The following is an 18,980-nucleotide window of genomic DNA, read 5'->3' as shown; positions in this document are numbered from 1 at the left end:
GGCATCTAAATCTACTACTACGGCATTACAATTGCACTCACTCAAATATGCCCAAAAACAACAAAAACTAAACAGCACAGCACTGTAAAAATTACTTTATACTGGAGGATCAGATTCTTCAATTGTGAAAGGGCACAAAAACAAGAACCAACCACTAGTTAGTGAACACAACTTCAACAATGTAATAAGCATTTTGGTCTTTCGGGATTGTTGACAAGGGAGTGATGCTTTTCTGGGTAAACTTTATTTAACAATTGATTGCTTTTTGGGTTCAGTTTCGGAGCCAGAATCATATGCCTTGCAGTTGCAGAGGGCATCCGATTTTCTCTTGCTCAATCCAATCCTTTGCTTCAAGCTACCTCAATTTTATTTCTGAATATTGCATTTGCCTCAGAAACTACTCACCTCCACATTTCTCTATAACCAGAAAAATGACACTATGACCACCCCGCCGTCTCAACCACCGCCACAAAATACCCTCCGTAAACTTCTTGTGGAAGTTGTCGACGCACGTCACTTACTTCCAAAGGACTGCCAGGGAAGTTCCAGTCCCTACGTCATCGCCGACTTTGACGGCCAAAGAAAACGAACCTCCACGAAGTTTCGCCAGCTCAATCCAGTATGGAACGAGTCACTGGAGTTCGTTGTGTCGGATCCAAAAAACATGTACTACGAACAGCTGGATATCCAGGTGTACAATGACAAAAAGTACAGCAAGAGCAGTGGCCGTAAGAATCACTTCTTGGGAAGGGTAAAGTTGTACGGTAGCCAATTCTCAAAGCGTGGAGAAGAAGGATTGAGGTATCTTCCTTTAGAGAAGAAAAGTTTTTTCAGCTGGATTAGAGGAGAAATCGGCTTGAGAATTTGTTACTACGATGAGTTGGTTGAAGAGGAGCAGCCGCCGCCGCCTAATCAACCGCCTCCGGAAGAACCATCGCAGAAGGCGCGCGGTGTTGTTGTCGTTGAGGAAGGTCGAGTTTTTGAGGTTCCTGGACACGTGGAGATTTGTCATCCTGTTCCAGAAAACTTCCATAGCCAACCGGCACCTGTTACCATAATCGAGGAATTTCCACCGCACGTGGTGCAAGTACCACTGGATCCACCTCATCATCCGCCGCTAGATAAGCCGATTCCGGTGGCGGAGGTGAGGAGGATGCAGAGCGCAGCTGTTGAGGGAATTAGAGTTTTGAAAAGACCAAATGGAGAATTTTCACCAAGAGTGATCTATACTGGTAAAAAAGCTCCCGGAGAAACTGAACTAGCCGACAGAATCCATCCGTACGATCTGGTTGAGCCGATGATGTATCTATTTGTGAAAATCGTTAAGGCGCGTGGGTTAGCTCCAAACGTGGGTCCCTATGTGAAAATCAGAACGTCCAATCATTTAAGGAAATCCAAACCAGCAATGCATCGTCCCTGTGGCTGTGAGCCAACTGACGCCCCCGAGTGGAACCAGGTATTCGCACTGGTTTACAATAAGAATGACTCTGCCAACGCGCTTTTAGAAATCTCCGTTTGGGACTCTCATTTGGAGAATTTCCTCGGCGGTGTTTGTTTCGATCTCTCCGATGTTCCCGTGCGAGACCCACCAGATAGTCCGCTGGCCCCACAGTGGTATAGCCTGGAGAGCGGACCTCCCCAACAAGAAAGCAGGATTTCCGGTGATCTTCAGCTGGCTGTATGGATTGGGACTCAAGCAGACGACGCGTTTCCTGAAGCTTGGGGCCCCGATGCGCCGAACGTGGCACATACGCGCTCTAAGGTTTATCAATCGCCGAAACTCTGGTATTTGAGAGTTACTGTGATTGAAGCTCAGGACCTTCACGTTGCTCATAATTTACCTCCGTTAACGGCGCCGGAGATTGGAGTGAAAGCTCAGTTAGGTTTTCAGTCTGCACGGACTAGACTTGGGTCTATGAACAATCACAGTTCATCGTTTCATTGGAACGAGGACTTATTCTTCGTCGCCGGAGAGCCGTTCGAAGACTCGTTGACGTTGTTGGTGGAGGACCGTACAAGCAAGGAAGCAATGCCAATACTCCTGGGACACATCATGATTCCAGTGAGCTCGATCGAACAACGAATCGACGAGCGACAAGTGGCGAGCAAGTGGATTGCATTGGAGCGACAAAGTGAAGGTTGCGGCTGCGGCGGCAATGTGCTCTGCTGTGGGAGAATTCGGCTCAGATTATGTTTGGAAGGCGGATATCACGTGCTTGATGAAGCGGCGCACGTGTGTAGTGATTTTAGACCCACGGCTAAGCAGCTCTGGAAGCCGGCCATCGGAATTTTGGAGCTGGGAATTTTAGGTGCCCACGGCTTGTTGCCCATGAAAACCAAAAACGGCGGTAAAGGTTCCACGGATGCTTACTGTGTAGCCAAATACGGTAAAAAGTGGGTCCGTACGAGGACAATCACTGACAGCTTCGATCCACGTTGGAATGAACAGTACACGTGGCAGGTTTATGATCCATGTACTGTTCTTACCATTGGAGTTTTCGACAACTGGCGGATGTTTGCTGAAATGTCAGAAGACAAACCCGATTGGCATATGGGGAAAATTCGTATACGCGTATCTACTCTGGAGAATAACAAAGTGTATACAACTTCGTATCCTTTGTTGTTACTGATGCGTTCTGGGTTGAAGAAAATGGGAGAGGTTGAATTAGCAGTTCGGTTTGCCTGTCCCTCAATGTTGCCTGATACTTGCTCTGTTTATGGGCAGCCTCTGCTTCCAAGAATGCACTACTTACGGCCACTAGGGGTGGTTCAGCAAGAGGCATTGCGTGGGGCTGCAACCAAGATGGTGGCCGCATGGCTGAGTCGGTCTGAGCCCCCATTAGGCCAAGAGGTTGTGAGGTACATGCTGGATGCGGATTCTCATACATGGAGCATGAGAAAAAGTAAAGCAAATTGGTTTCGGATTGTTGCGGTCCTTGCATGGGCAATTGGATTGGCTAAATGGTTGCATGATATTAAAAGATGGAAGAATCCGGTGACTACAGTTTTAGTACATGTGTTGTATTTGGTTCTTGTTTGGTACCCAGAGTTGGTAGTGCCAACTGGGTTTCTGTACATTGTGTTAATTGGAGTGTGTTATTATAGGTTCAGGCCCAGGATACCTTCTTCAGGAATGGATACAAGATTATCACAGGCAGGAGCTGTTGAACTGGATGAGTTAGATGAAGAATTTGATATGATACCCAGTTCAAAACCACCAGAGATCGTTAGAACGCGGTATGATCGGTTACGTATTCTGGCTGGAAGGGTACAAACAGTTTTGGGTGATTTTGCTGCGCAAGGAGAGAGGGTTCAGGCTTTGGTAAGTTGGAGAGATCCAAGGGCTACTAAATTGTTTATTGGTGTTTGTTCAGTCATTACTTTGGTACTATATGTTGTGCCACCCAAAATGGTGGCAGTGGCACTAGGATTTTACTACTTAAGGCATCCCATGTTTAGAGACCCGATGCCGGCGGTTTGCCTGAACTTCTTCCGACGGTTGCCCAGTTTATCAGATCGATTGATGTAGAGTTGAAGAGTAGTAGATTAGGAGTTAAAAGTAAATTTGTAGGCCGAATGATGGTTGGTGGGGAAGAGAATGGAACAAAGTTTACTGTTCTGTGTTGGAAAGGGGTGAAAAAAGGGGTTAAAATGGAAAGTGTCATTATTTTATTCGAAAAAAGGAGGTGAACAGAAGAGATAGTCGGGAGAGGAAGAAAATTGAGTGAAACCCAGAAATTACTGTAAAAATGTAAAGAAAAGTGTGAACACTGAGCTGCTTTATTGTGAAAATCCTGATGATTAATTATATTATATTATTTTCATAACAGTTAAACAATATATATAGGTCAAAGAGGTATGGCTGGCACTTGGCCACAGGCCATGTTATTGCTATGTAACCATTGGTAGTCTGATAATCTAACATTGATTAGACACGGGAGATATTATATATGTATAGACTGCGAGCTCCCAAGTGCTTGGACATACTATGCAAAACTTTATATGGGCCTTAAATAGTATTATCATGGAGAGAATTGGTGCACCACTGATCAGAAATAAAAGAGGACCTTGGATTGGGTACAAATTTCTTGTGGATTTTCACAATTCTCGCAGAAAAATGGCCACAAATGAACATAGGAATACCAAAATTATAGGATGAGCATTAGAGAATAAAAAGGGTGACTAATTTTGCATTCTGAATTACATCAACAATCAAGACTTGGAAACCCCATTCCAGACCAGCTGCCACAGCCTCCACTTCAGGATTGAATTTCCAGGTCTGTATCCCAATTTTTTTCTTGTGAAAAAAGAAATCAAATTAAAAACTTATCAACATTTGACAAAATTGAAGAAAATGAGATTCCTTTAGTACTTAAACCTTTTCCTTTATTGATTGAAATAAGTTTAATGTTTGGTTTGCAGAAGAAGCTCAATAACCCAGAATTCGGTGAATCAAGATTTAGTTAATATGGGAGAGACAGAAAAATAAGAAAAAATTGACAGCGAAGCCAAAGGGAAGGGCAAGCAGGAAAAGAAAAAGAAGCACGAGGACAAGAAGAATAAGAAGGGAGGAGATGAGAAAACTAAAGATAAGAAGAAGAAGAAGAAAGACAAAGAATGTACAGATAAGGAGGACAAAGAAGATGGTGGAAAGGAGAAGAAGAAAAAGAGCCCTGAAGATGAAAGGGATCCACAGAAGCTAAGGGCTAAGCTTGAAAAGTTAGATGCCAAGATGCAGGCACCAGCTGTAAAGAAACAAGAAGTTTTGAAACTGCTTCAGGAAGTCGAAAAAACTCCCTCAAATCCAACTGGATGATGATGAGCCTGAAGCTCCACTATCTCAGGTTACTTTTCTTGTATGAAAAGAAATGTAAATGCAAAAGCTTCAAGGACTTTTTGCATACAGGTACAGACATAGTGTTATTTCAATAAACCTGAAAATAAAATTTGTATCTATTTTCTTTGAATGGTGAATGATTCAATTAAAAATTTGCGAAAATAATGATCGCCCCAAAAAAAAAAAGCCAATAGGGCAAAGCTGACTAGAATGTATGATAATTCGATGACTTATGCAGAGTCCAGCCACTTTCAAGATATTTTTTAACCAAATACTCGTATCATCTTCATAAAGCAGGCATAACAACTTGTTTAATAAAATATGCACAATACAACTACAACTGACAAAGTGACCATTGTCAATTAACAAAACCAGACTCATGGAAACTTAATAGAAATAACAAATGCACCGGTGTTGCTCAAACATGAACAAATTACTGTTGAGCAGATGCCTGAAGAAGTCCATCACGGATCTGGGTAGCTACATCACGGACAGCACCAGGTCCATGCGGAATGAAGACAGCTGAGGATTTTGAAGCAGCACCAATTTCCTTCATAGTATCAAAGTATTGCGTAACCAGGACCATGTCCATCACATCCTTTGCGGAGGTTCCTGGCACATTGGTAGAGAATGCCAGCACACTGTCTCTCAAACCATCCACGATTGCTTGTCTCTGGCGGGCAATACCAAGTCCTGAAAGATACTTGGACTCAGCTTCACCTTCAGCTCTTTTGATCTGTAAGATCTTTTCAGCCTCAGCCTTTTCATTGGCTGCTACCCTCAGTCTTGCAGCTGAAAGAGTACAAGACAATTAGAACGTTTCATTGAACAAAATCATTCATCGACATTCAAATTTTCTGTAAAGCAAACAAATATATTTTGAATTGGTAGATGACCATCCACAAGAATGTATGTTTGATGTTTTTTCATCTCAGTAATTTCTAAGCCAAAATCAAATGTGTATAAAAATGGCATCAGGCCTGAGAACATGAGATTCTGTCCGCTAGTGTTCAAGATAAAATGTAGGAAGACATTGATAAAGGGTAGGTCTCAGGAATCTGCCATCGTCTAATGTGCAGAATTCAGTTAAGCCAGCTGCTCAACTAAAACAAGAGACTATTTAAACAAAGTTTTGTACTCATCAACTTACAGGAGATAAAAATACTTTACCAGCATTAATTTCGTTCATTGCCCGCTTCACATGTTCATCTGGTTCAATGTCAACAATGAGTGTTTGCACTATCTCATACCCGTATGCTGACATGGCCTGTAAAAAATAATGAAAAAAACATGCAAAAACAGTCTCACATAATTTTGATACCAACTAGCAGTCTTGTACCACTACTAAATGAAGTTTGGCTTTCACAACATAGCATCTGTGCTTACAGAATCAAAATGATTACCTTTTCAAGTTCATCTTCCACAGCCTTAGCAATTTCATTTTTTTGTTCAAAAACATTGTCTAGAGTCAGCTTCGGAACACTTGCCCTAATCACTGAACAATTGGGAGGAAGATGATGTATCAACATGCAAGCACATCCTTGTGATTCTGTGTGTTGTGTGAGTGAAAGCACTAAACGTATTTCAAATGGTATAAAGAAAAGATTTATTTTGTACCATCAAAAACATATGCCTGAATTTGGGACCTTGTGTTGCTGAGTTTGTAGAAAGCATCACTGGCCTTATCTGCCAGGGCACGATATTGAACAGATGCAACAACATTGACAAAGACATTGTCCTGTTTAATTGCAAAAAAAGATTTATTTTGTCTCAGTGAAAGTGACCCTATTCCTCCCAACCCCCAATTATAGAGGATAATAATTCCAAGCTAAGTTACAGATGCAAGATAGAGCATGAAGTTATCACTGAGGTTAAATTTTATATATAGAGTTATATAGACAGACCTTTGTTTTGGTTTCACAACGCACGTCTAACTGCTGCAACCTTAGAGACAGGTGGCCGGCAATCTGATGTCCGAGGATCCATGGTAAGCAATGGCATCCGGGTTCAAGGATGTCATCAAACTTGCCAAATTTCTCCTTAATAACCACGGTGGACTGCTCAACTTGCACACAACAGAATAGATTTCCCATCTACTTAAAACTCTAAAACGTTAAAAATCCAATTGTCTTATTAGAAATTATTGAAACAAGAATATGATAATTGTTACTCTATGATATCGGGTTATAGTGAGAAAGATGAAGAAACCTAAGCTATAGTGAGGACCAACAGCAATAACTAGAGAAAAACAGAAGAATTCTGGAAATTTTAGTAGTGAGCCTTAAGGCAGATGTTGCTGTGAAGCTTAGATTATTGGATTTTGCAATCCAAAACGTGTCTTAACAGTTCAACATATATCATCAATTTTCTGTTAGCATTCCCAAGTGATGTGGAAAACCCATACATATCTCTAGTGCTTTGTCGATATATGATTTGTCTAGGGTGTTACATAAACACTTTATAATAACAGCAAGTAACAGATTTCCTACATTTACTGGCTCCCACTATCGCCCTCCAATCTCTCTGCTGTGCACTGACTTGTAGCCAGCACTGTTTACCTCAGCTATCAAGTCATGTTTATGTGACTCGTTTACAAGACTAATATTGGCTGAGCTTAGCTTGACTTATTCACAGTCATCAACATATCTTATCATACAACAGAAGCCCTACAGAGCCAGAATATCACAGTTCAGTGGACTCCATGTTTTAATACCTATGACTAATGATTTCATATAGGCATTAGGTCCAACCTTATGAACATATCAGTAAAGCAATGTATATATATATTTTTTATGTCAATATATTGTAAGATCTATCATCATTTGATCATTTATCACATAAAAGGAACATAGAAACAGATAAAACCATAGATCATACGAAACACACAACAAAAAGATTCATATTAAAAACTACATACTTATTGAGGCAATTCAAACAACTCAAAAACCCAGTTCTGAGTGTAACTTACAGGTGCAAAACCATTACAAAATAGACAACAAGAACAAATAAGAGCCTTTCAGTTTGATTCAACCCCACAAAAAAAATTAGTTAGCTGTGAATTAACGTTCAAATGGGAATAGGAGACCTACAAAAGTTCCACAGGAGAAGAATGCAACGAAATGACTGAGAAAAAGATGAGAATAACAACTGTAAGCAAGGGATAATAAAGCAGCGTACATGGTTCTGAATCTACCAATTGAGGAAAATCAAGTCAATCACTGCAAAGTCTTATTTGGTTCTTCTATAAATAGAAATACAGGAAAGCTCAGAGGAGTTTCACCAGGTGAAAGGAATCTTAAATATGATCAAATATTAATTGCATAGGATTCTCCCAACCTTAAAAATTACACCCTTGGCAGAATTGAAAAACAAAGGTTACAGAAACTAAACCAACATGCTGTCTCAGTGAAGATACAATCTAAGGATAACATTAACAAATGATAAGATTTAGGAATAATGGACAACAAACGTGGTCAGAAAATGACAAAAAACAAATGAAGATGCATTGACAATATAATCATAACGTATAAAAACAGCTGTTTGCCGTCTCAAGTGAGCAAAATACCTCAACCTCATCACTTTACCTTTGCTGCAGCCAGCACAGCAACCTCATCTCTACAGCACAGCTAACTTATCTCTTTATGCTTACCTGAAGATCCGCTATGTATATATTCTCCTTATTTTATCTGTCATTATTAATTTTTTATTCTCTTTTTCAGTTTGTATTTGTTTTACTTGCACAACACAATCAAATATCCCTGAACATCAGCATATATAAATTGTGTCCTTCTCACCAAATAATGGATATGAAAAGCACATTCAAATTGTATGTGTTCTGCACTCATATTTACAATGGATGGAGTGCACAGCAGACAATTAATAAATGGAAATGTTAAAGTAACAGAAAGAACCCAGAAATGTTTTCAAGAATTTACCTTTACTTCTTCACATGCAAATTCAAAGTTGGCATTATTTCTTAAAACATATAAACAAACGAGTAGCCACGGGAAAACGTAAAAAATGTGGGCTCAGAAGTAAGAACACTGAAACAGAAACAGAAAGCTAGCTTAAGGTGAGGCTACCCACATGGGACAAATCCCATTATGATACTAAAAAATATACGATTTCCCAAGATAAACCTATGACCAATTTGATTGGCTGACAATTAACAGAATATCCGACGTATCCAAAACCCCATCCCCGCAGCATGAATATTTGCCATTCCTGATCATCAATGGCGCTCTCTGCACCCACTTCACTTTCATTTCCTCATCTTCATGCTGTTGGCTTCCGTCACAACAACTTCCTCTCCTCCAAACCTCGCTTTACCCCTCTCTTTCCCGCCAAAAATGCCTCAAGAACCGTTGCCATAGCATCTAAAAAGAAGGTATTTCATCAATTTTGATAACCGTAATTCACTTCGAAAGTTCGTCTTTTGCTCCGTCAATGAAAGTAGTTGTTTTTATCATTCATTTACAGGTAAACAAGTACGATGAGAACTGGGAAAAACAATGGTTCGGTGCTGGAATTTTCTACGAAGGAAGCGAAGAGATTGAAGTTGACGTTTTCAAGAAACTCGAAAAACGTAAAGTGTTGAGCAACGTTGAAAAATCGGGTCTTTTATCAAAAGCCGAGGAGCTCGGTGTCACTCTATCATCTATTGAGAAGTTGGGCTTGTTTTCTAAAGCTGAGGAGTTGGGTTTATTGAGTTTGTTGGAGAAGGTGGCTAGTGTTTCACCATCCACTCTGGCATCCGCCGCTTTTCTCATATTTCTGGCGGCCGTGGCGGCGATAGTGGTGATTCCTGATGATTCAGTAGGGTTGGTGGTGGTGCAAGCGGTGGTGGCTGGTGCTCTTGGGGTTGGTGCTGCTGGTTTGTTTGTAGGCTCTGTTGTTTTGGATGGCTTACAAGAAGCTGACTGAATCTTGTTGTATATTTAAATGTTGTTGATTTTATTTTCTTGGGGTAAAGTACTTGCAAATGTTGTAAATTACAAAGCGGAGATGTTGAGTTTGGATTAAAGAAGAAAATTAACAATGAAATTGATGTCCTTGTGTAAATGAAGATCAGAAGAATCTGTCTGTTTTGCATTTTCTGTTTCTTCCATGTTGACAGTTTGCCCATCCACCAGGTGCTTTTCTTTTCAGTTCACAGTTCTTAGTGATGTGATAGTTTGGTTGCCAAGAAATTGCAGCTGCCACTTATATGACACAAAAACTCTAAACAATTTCTCCACTCCTATGGACTTGATCCAACACAGACTTGATTTACTTGTACAGCCTAAGACCGTGCTCTATTACAGGCAGCAGGGCCTCAAATCTAAGATCCATGCATGGGGATCCAATACAGTACAAATCGAAATTAAATATTTAACTTATTTTATAAAAATAAACTTATAACCAAATTGGATTGGGTTAACTAGTTTGATCCAGATCCAATTTTAATTTTAATTCAATTTATATAAAAAAATAGTTTGTTAATTGATTCAATCAAAACATGGACCGAAAAAACCTGATTTGACTTATTCTTTAAAAAAAAAAAAAAAAAACTTCTTTCAAAAAGCAAATAAGCCCTAATTCTAAAAGTCTAAAATTTGTTCCAACGCAACTCCATCTCATCTCCCAAGCTCAGTCAGCCACAACCCAAACACGCAGGTGAGTTGTTCTCCATTTCATCAAACTGGTCTTAATCGTGGCTTAACTCCCCGGTAAGTGTTCTTCTTCCCGATTTGTTCATTATATGCAATTTATTTTTTATTGTTTACATGAAATTGTTGTCTGCTCCCTTGCTTTCTTTCTGTTAACTTTTGTTCATTATGTGGAAGTGATTTTATATTGGTGTTCATGTTGGTTTATACTGTAATGATTAAAGAAGAAGTTTTTTTTTAATCCTGTTAAGCAAGAGGGGAGAAGGGACTGTTGAGATTAAAAAATATCATAAAAGCTGGCTAGTGGAAGATGAAATGAATCCAGAGACACCTGTCCATGCATTGCTTGTATTCCAATATTGATTTTCTTCCATTTTCACATTTGTCGACTGAATAACCGGAGAATCCATCAGCTTTGACCGAAGCTGACCAACATAACTACTCGGCGCCTTCAGTGTCGAACTGATACAAACTAGTCGCTGGTTCCGTGCCCGTCAAGAAAGGATATTGTTGCACCTGTTGCAATCTCCACTGCTCAACAAGCCCACTTGAAATTAAAGAAGAAGAACCCCCTGCTCCACCGCTAACACCTCCTGAAGAAGCACCAACCTGAATATCAACATCATTATTGCCACTATTACCACCACCACCAGGAGCAGTTGCAACCCCAGGAACTTGAATTTCAAAAAAAGAAGCATTACCGAAATGATATTTTATCATCTCATCTATATTGAGTTGAACAAATTTGTTTTGAATGACTTTGTATTGTTTATATTTTAAAATAGGTCAAACGACTATTTCCCACCCAAGGTATGCTGTAATGACAAGTTTCTCCTCTTTAACTATGGAAACACTAAACACCCAGCTATGGCTGGTTAGATTTAATAAAACTCTAACGGTGGTAAATTTAATCTCATTTTCCCCCCTAAAAGTTTAAAAACTAACATTTTTTCCCTAAGCTAAGTTTGAAAAGATTGCATTTTCCCCCATAGGGTTTATTTCCAAACCCTTCCAATTTCCAAACCCTTCTCCGTCGCTTTCTCCAGCGCCATCACCGCCTGTCTTCCCCTCCCAACGGTTTCTCTTCCACCGACGACCCCTCTCAACTCAACCTCAACGCATCCGATGCAGAAAGAAGCCGTCTGGGAAGAGAAATCGTCTTCCCAGAAGACGAAGACGAGATCGATCGATCTCGTCTTCATCGTCTGGGAAGACGATTGTCTTCCCAAATGAAGACGACTCGTCTTCCCAGAGGACGACGAGTCGTCTCGTCGTCTTGTCTTCGTCTGGGAAGACTTCGTCTTCCCCGACGAAGTTCTTCGTCTTCCACAGCTTCTCCAACTCTGATTGGAAGTCCAAATGGGAGGAAAGAGATCTCCGGAAGGTAAGGATGCTTCGGGAGGGAGAAACCGTCGGCAATGGCCGTCGGCAATGGAGCCGGAGACCGTCGGCAATGCTTCGGGAGGGTGAAACTGCCATTTTTTAAAACTTAGGCTGGGGGGAATTTTAGTTTTTAAAGTTTAGGGGGGCAAAATATATTCTATTTTAGTTTATTTTTAATATTCTAGAGAAAATGACGATTTTACCCTTATCACCGTTAGAGTTTTGTTAAATCTAACCGACCATTGATGGGTGTTTAGTGTTTCCATAGTTAAAGGGTGGAAACTTGTCATTACAGCATACCTTGGGTGGGAAATAGTCGTTTGGCCTTTAAAATATATGTGTTTATAAGGATAATATTATTTAAAATATTTATTATAATTTAAAGGTCAAACGACTATTTCCCACTCAAGGTATGCTGTAATGACAAGTTTTCACCCTTTAACTATGGAAATACCAAATACCTATTCATGGCCGGTTAAATTTAACAAAACTCTAACGGTGATAAATTTAATCTCATTTTCCCCCCTAAAAGTTTAAAAACTAACTTTTTTTTCCCTAAGCTAAGTTTGAAAAGATCGCATTTCCCCCCCTACGGTTTATTTCCAAACCCTTTCACTTTCTCCGGAGCCATCGTCGGCCGTCTTCCCCTCCCGACGGTTTTTCTTCTATCGACGGCCCCTCTTAACTCCACCCCAACCCATCCGGTGCAGAGATACATCGTCTGGGAAGATGATCGTCTTCCCAGATAAAGATGACTCGTCTTCCCAGACAAGGACGATTGGGAAGACGAAGAACTTTGTCTTCCCCGACGAAGTTCTTCGTCTTCCACGGCTTCTCCGACGCCAATTGGACATCCAAATAGGAGGAAAGAGATCGTCGAAAGGAGAGAATTCTTCGGGAGGGAGAGGTCGTCGGCAATGGAGTCGAAGATGTCACCGAAGATTTCAAAACAAAATCCTAGGGTGAAATTGTGATTTTTTAAAACTTAGGCTGAGGAAAAATTTTAGTTTTTAAAGTTTAGGGGGACAAAAGTAGATTCTATTTTAGTTTATTTTTAATATTATAGAAAAAATGACGATTTTACCCTTATCACCATTAGAGTTTTGTTAAATTTAACCAGTTATAGGTGGGTGTTTGATGTTTTCATAGTTAAAAAGTAGAAACTTGTCATTACAGCATACCTTGGGTGAAAAATAGTCGTTTGGCCTAATTTAAAATAATAATTCAATCACAAATCCAATTTTAAAAACATTGTTTACAGCATAAAATGAAATGCACAGGTCCAGTGGACAGACAGCGAATTGAGGTGGCCCTATGAAGTCCAGACGTGTTGGCTCGTTAGTGGTGGGGACTCACACTTGCCCAAAGGAAAGCGATGGATCGGACTTGATTCTTTTGTTTTTTCCTCTGCCTCGTTCTCTCTTATCCCTCCCCTAATTTACTATTTTTAACCCCTCAAACTTTCATAATGCTTTTATATCAACCAAAAATAATTTACATATAATAAGAACATTTTTATTTTTTATTATTTTAATTTTATATTATAATCAATTTTTATGTATTAATGAGGTTATGGAGGGTTGAATTCAAATCAAATTAATTTATTTAATATTATTATATTAATATTTTTTATTTTATTTTTCTCTATTAATTTTTTAATGATATTTTTTATCATAATTCGTTCTAATCATTGATTATTATTTGAATGGAATTAAAATCAAATTTGAGATCAAGTAAATAATCTCTTATTTTAATGATCCATTTCATATCTATAAAATTTATGACACTAACGAACTTTAAACCCAAACTTTCTCTCAAAGATTCTATGTTCTTTACGGTCGAAATTATGAAAAAAGTATAATTTTTCACTCAAATTTTAACCTAATCTTAAAATCATATTTATCACAAATAAAAAATTCAAACACCCACTTATAAGCTAATTACCGTTCAAATTTTCAGTTAAAAACAAAAGTAAAATTGTCATTTTATCCATAAATCTAAAACTTAAAAAATTTATATCATTTCCTCTCTTAGTTTAGAAAACTGACATTTATCCCCTATAATTAAACTTTAAAAAATTCATTACTCTCCCTTTCTACATTTCATCTCAAGTGGTTTAGAGAATCAATTGACGATCGAAAAGAAACGAAGGTCTTCTTCGATAAAGACAACCCTTTGTTGTTTAGATCTAGACAATAAAGCATCGTCTAAATCTGGATGACAAAGTATCATCTAGATCAAGAAGACTCGATGAAGGACGACACTTTGTTGTCCTTTGTCGTTGCATCTAGATGATTGTTTTTTGTCATCCTCTATAGCCAAATTTGAAAGATGGGTTGAAAGCATCGATTGTCGATCAGAATGATGGTGGCCAGAGAAGAAAATAAACTTTAGGAATGAAATCTAAACTTTTCAAATTTTGAAAATAGATTAAGATATTAACTTTTAAAACAGGAAGAAAATGATATCAATTTCAAAGTTTTAAAGTTTATAATAAAATAATAATTTAACCTCTATTTTTAATCAAAAATTTGGATGATAATTAATATATGGATGAATATTTAAATTTTTTATTTATCATAGATATGATTTTGAGATTAGATTAAAATTTGTAGGTGAAAATAGTGCTCTTCTCTTGAAATTTATCCATTGCCCTTCTTATCCAATTCAAGAATAGGATTTGATCATTTGACCTATAAAACGATGAGGGGCTTCAAAGTAAAGTGGGAACAGAGATATGGCTAATCTTACGTGCACATATGCTGCTGCACTCAGTATAAACCGACAAGCAACACCACAAACAAACAAACAAACAAAACTCTCTCTTTTAGCTCTTCAACGTTCACTTTCTTTATAGTTTCTTCTTCATCCTCTCCACTCTTTCCATTCTTACCTTCTTCTGAAAACCTGCAAGCAACCCACTTATTTTTCTTCTTCTGAGTGATGGGTATGAGCAGCCGCTGTTCCCATACTTCTCACATAACCGAGATTATCATCACCAGCTTTTTTCGTCATAAGAACTCTTAGATTATTATATATATTTTTTTTCAATTGGTGTTTTTGACTGTTGGATCAACTCTATAAAAAGCTCTAGTTATAGCAGCTTAAGCTAGAGTGATCATTAGTTTGACTTAATGGCGGGTGGGAGGATGCATATTAATGGTAGTTGTAGCGGTGGGGGTGGCGATGGTTCAAGTCGTTGTGTTTTAATTCAAAGCCAAAAGGGTGCAGCTTCCTCTTCTCAGCCTCTTGACTCTCCATTCCTTTCTGCTGCTGCTTCTTCTTCTTCTCCTTTTCTCGGTATACTTTCTAATATCTCTCTTGTTTCTCTGGTTGGTTGTGTGTGCTTATGTCTTTTTTAGGCGCGGTTACACTTTTTACTGTATAGATCTTCTGGTTGTTTGTGCTGTGTCTGTAATTCAGGTTCAGGATCCATGATGAGCTTTAAAGATGTTCATCTAGCAAACGGATCCTACAGGTCGTTTCTCCGCCCAGATGAAAATGGAGATGAGGACTTTGAGGGGTATTTTCACCAACCTGAAAAAAAGAGACGGCTTACAGTCGATCAAGTTCACTTTCTTGAGAAAAGTTTCGAGGTAGGGAACAAGCTTGAACCCGAACGAAAACTCCAGCTGGCAAAGGACCTTGGGTTGCAGCCTAGGCAGGTGGCAATATGGTTTCAAAACCGCCGGGCTCGCTGGAAAACAAAACAGCTGGAGAAGGACTACGACATCTTGCAAAGGAGCTACAATAACCTTAAAGCAGATTATGAAGATCTCCTTAAGGAAAAGGATAAACTGAAAGCTGAGGTAAATTTTCAATTGGTTCCTCAAAATTGTCTATGAATTGTGATTATAATTATGGGATTATTATGAAAATTTTCAGGTTCTTATCCTCACAGACAAGCTGAATGTCAAAGAGGAAGAAAGTGGAAAGATGGAATTGTGTTATTTAAACAACACATTGTCACAAGAACAACAACCCGTACAAAAGCCGATTGCTGACTCTTCATGTGAGGGTGAAGTGTCAAAAGTTTCAATTGTGGGTTGTAAGCAAGAAGATATGAGCTCAACAAGAAGTGACATATTTGACTCAGATAGCTCACATTACACCACTGATGGGGTTCATTCTTCACTCATGGAGACGGGTGATTCATCTTATGTTTTTGAAGCTGACCAATCCGATTTATCACAAGATGAAGATAATAACTTGTTGACTCCATACATCTTCCCAAAGCTTGAAGAAGTTGACTACTCAGACGCGCCCACAAGTTCCTGTAATTTTGGATTCCCCATTGAAGATCAAACCTTTTGGTCCTGGTCTTACTGATCAATTACCCTTGGTATATAACTATCTTCCATGTATTACTATAAATAAAGGAACATATAAAATCAATCAATGGCACCCCTATCCTATTTTGCGCAACATTCGGTTGTACCTGGAAATTAGTGGAGGTTTTCCCTAGTTTGTAATTTTTTAAGAGTTGAATAAGACTTGTGTTCAGAATGTAATTAAATAAATAATGCCTTCAATTTGCAGAAAATTTTAAATTTTATTTATTTTGTCAATTTCATCGCTTCATTGGTTTGTTCTCAATTTCTAAGAAGTTGGTAATGTGGGTGCTGCTCAAAACTACTACTATTCTATCGGAGTTCAACTAAACCTAAACAAATATGTATTTAAATTCAATTTATATTTGAAACATCAAACTCAAGTTGATTAAAAATGCGAATAATAACCTTGGAAGGAAGAAAAATCACAAATTGTCAATAATGAACTCTCGAATTCGAAATAGATTACCAAGTTAAAACTTGAATTTAAATTCAGTTTATTCAAATAAAACATGGATTTGAACATGAGTCAACAAGGCTGGAATCCACCCCTATTAATCATTCTACCAATACCATCGTCATCTATAATTTATAAAAGTGATAGTAAGCTGCTAGATAAAGTTGACTTCTGGTTTGGCAAATGTAATGAATATATATGTATATATCTTTTATCTTTAAAAAGAATCAGAAATGGTCCTGAAGTTTTGAAGAGGATCAGTTCCTCATGGTCATATTACTTCATTGGAAAATGCTAGGAAGGTGACAGTTACGGGTTGAATTACTCAAATTATATCATGATAGATTGGATCTAAATCGGACATAGGTCGTTAGGATGGCTGGCTGGCTGGCTATGTGATAATATGATAAATGCATACATACGAAATCATGCACCATTCATAGATTGGCAAGATGGGGCTGGTTTCAATAGTTTCCATACACGTGTACGACTGTGATTGAATCAAAACGCTCAAAAAATAAAAAATAAAAGAAAGCCTATTCTATTCTTGCCGAAGAGACACCGTCCACGTCCACCACCACGTTGCAATGATATGATGAAAAAGTCAAAAAAAGGGAAGGGCTCACCTCACCACTTGTAATAAGATACATGGCATTCATACAGATAAGCATTGGGATGGGCCCACCCAGTAGTAGTGGACAGCAACGACGCCGGGGATTTCTGACACGTAGTACCTTTCACTAGGTCCACACTACACCTGCTTATCACGTGTCCATGTCTATCTTTTCAAATATAATCAAAAATTTTTTTAATTTAAAAAAAAAAAAGCACTCAATTACTGACTGTCATCATCATGCCATCTGACTGTTGGGACTTAAACTCAAAATTTCTTTGGTTTTAAATATATAAATCCAAATTTAGTAAAATTGTTTTAAATATTATATTTAAATATAATAATATTATTAAATATCATAAACAATAACATTCATTAATGAGTTTGATGATCATAAGTTAACTTGGGTCAATGTTGGTTATAAATTTTCTGTCCTTGTAACGGCATTCCATTGCAAAGCAACCCCACCCCCCCTTAGCCACACACCAAATCAATACGCTGTAGAGATGAATTGGGAGGAGCACAGAAAAAACATGGAATACCAACTTAACGACATGATTCTTCTTCTACCTTATGCTATATATATTTATGTCTAAAACATTACTGATTTCAGGTCTTGGATTGGATTGGAGTCAAAACTATGCTTTATTTGGTGGGCAATCAAATCTATGAAACCTAGAAAAAGTTTCGTGCCCACTCACAAACTCAGAATCTTCAGAGGCAAGAAACAGTACAGTATCCAACACAGGATTCACTTTGGGCACAATCCCTTTCAGGCTTGGAAATTGTTGACTAATTTTGTCAGCTTTCTCAGAATCTATACCACCGTACGACCTGCATAAAAGCCAGTGTTGTAGTCACTGGAGAGATGGCCACACGCTGTTCACTCCAATCCCATGCACTCCTAGCTGCCTGCTCGCTGATCTAACCAATCCAACCACCGCATCCTTCCACATGCAATAGTCTGTAATTCGTGCACCACCACGGCTGCTTGTAACACTGGCAGTGCACACGATGCTTCCCCTTACGCCCTTCTCGATCATCACTCGAGCCGCACGCATGTTTGACCCATGCAACCATGCCACGGGCGTTCACTGCAAATACACGGTCAAAGGCGGTGAAATCGAGATCAAGCACTGTTTGAGGAGAGGCGCTTACAATCCCAGCGTTACTAAACTTGATGTCTAGTTGACCGTAAGTACGGACGGTTGAGTCAAGTAATGCTTTGACTTGATCTTTGTTTGAAACATCGCAGTGCATGTACGTGCAATTGTCTGTGCCAATCGATTTGGCTACTTGTTGACCGAAATCATCTTGGATATCGGCGATCACGATCATACGAGCACCGTGGACGGCGAAAAGGCGTGCCGTACCTTCACCAATTCCACTAGGGCCGCCTGTGATTATGGCTATTTTACCTTCCAATTTCTTTGCGGTTGGGGCAGCGTTTGCATGGATCCTGGTGCTATCATATCTTTATTTTTTTCCTAAAACACTCGAATGGGAAGAGAGATACTTGTTGGATTGGATGCCACAAGTTGAGATTTATGGTAAAATTATGATGTGCACAGAAGAGCAGCCGGCCTACCATATTCCTCCAGGAGAGAAATGGACAATTTACAACCTCGGTTACCTAAACGAAAAGCCAGCCGCTCTTTTAAATACATTACGGGCGTATTAACTTTTAGCAGATAAACTATACTTTGTGGTT

The 18,980-nt window shown here is 38.8% G+C and overlaps 4 protein-coding genes and 1 pseudogene across 11 annotated transcripts; 3 read left to right on the top strand and 2 right to left on the bottom strand.

Moving 5' to 3' along the window:
* The first annotated feature begins 77 nt into the window (after positions 1-77).
* Positions 78-4,967, top strand: LOC123204535 (protein QUIRKY-like). Of its 2 annotated transcripts, none has more exons than XM_044621254.1 (2): positions 78-4,277; positions 4,423-4,967. In XM_044621254.1, the coding sequence occupies exon 1, from the start codon at positions 440-442 to the stop codon at positions 3,527-3,529; it is 3,090 nt and encodes a 1,029-aa protein (XP_044477189.1). In that variant the 5' UTR covers positions 78-439; the 3' UTR covers positions 3,530-4,277; positions 4,423-4,967. The 2 variants fall into 2 exon arrangements, with proteins under 2 accessions (XP_044477189.1, XP_044477190.1); XM_044621255.1 differs by lacking the exon at positions 4,423-4,967 and having other exon boundaries at positions 78-2,995; positions 3,106-3,307.
* Positions 4,968-5,002: 35 nt separating this feature from the next.
* LOC123204922 (hypersensitive-induced reaction 1 protein-like) lies at positions 5,003-8,890 on the bottom strand. 7 transcript variants are annotated; one of them, XM_044621732.1, is made up of 7 exons: positions 8,174-8,337; positions 8,015-8,078; positions 6,742-6,942; positions 6,455-6,575; positions 6,241-6,332; positions 6,008-6,104; positions 5,003-5,629 (listed from the first exon to the last, which is right to left on the bottom strand). In XM_044621732.1, exons 3-7 carry the CDS (start codon positions 6,928-6,930, stop codon positions 5,271-5,273), a joined length of 858 nt encoding a protein of 285 aa, XP_044477667.1. In that variant the 5' UTR covers positions 6,931-6,942; positions 8,015-8,078; positions 8,174-8,337; the 3' UTR covers positions 5,003-5,270. The 7 variants fall into 7 exon arrangements, with proteins under 7 accessions (XP_044477667.1, XP_044477664.1, XP_044477670.1 ...); XM_044621729.1 differs by lacking the exons at positions 8,015-8,078; positions 8,174-8,337 and adding an exon at positions 8,773-8,890; XM_044621735.1 differs by lacking the exons at positions 8,015-8,078; positions 8,174-8,337 and adding an exon at positions 8,403-8,700.
* Positions 8,891-8,965: 75 nt separating this feature from the next.
* On the top strand, positions 8,966-9,928 carry LOC123204923. Its single transcript, XM_044621736.1, has 2 exons — positions 8,966-9,224; positions 9,317-9,928. The coding sequence occupies exons 1-2, from the start codon at positions 9,072-9,074 to the stop codon at positions 9,758-9,760; spliced, it is 597 nt and encodes a 198-aa protein (XP_044477671.1). The 5' UTR covers positions 8,966-9,071; the 3' UTR covers positions 9,761-9,928.
* A 4,702-nt stretch (positions 9,929-14,630) lies between these two features.
* Positions 14,631-16,436, top strand: LOC123203993 (homeobox-leucine zipper protein HAT5-like). Its single transcript, XM_044620507.1, has 3 exons — positions 14,631-15,168; positions 15,292-15,677; positions 15,754-16,436. Exons 1-3 carry the CDS (start codon positions 15,003-15,005, stop codon positions 16,195-16,197), a joined length of 996 nt encoding a protein of 331 aa, XP_044476442.1. The 5' UTR covers positions 14,631-15,002; the 3' UTR covers positions 16,198-16,436.
* A 1,459-nt stretch (positions 16,437-17,895) lies between these two features.
* LOC123204740 lies at positions 17,896-18,936 on the bottom strand (annotated as a pseudogene).
* Between the last annotated feature and the right edge of the window lie 44 nt (positions 18,937-18,980).

The sequence above is a fragment of the Mangifera indica genome, chromosome 20 (genome assembly GCF_011075055.1).
Source record: "Mangifera indica cultivar Alphonso chromosome 20, CATAS_Mindica_2.1, whole genome shotgun sequence".
In the NCBI taxonomy this organism is placed as follows: Eukaryota; Viridiplantae; Streptophyta; class Magnoliopsida; order Sapindales; family Anacardiaceae; genus Mangifera; species Mangifera indica.
This window is presented reverse-complemented; position numbering and strand designations above follow the sequence as displayed.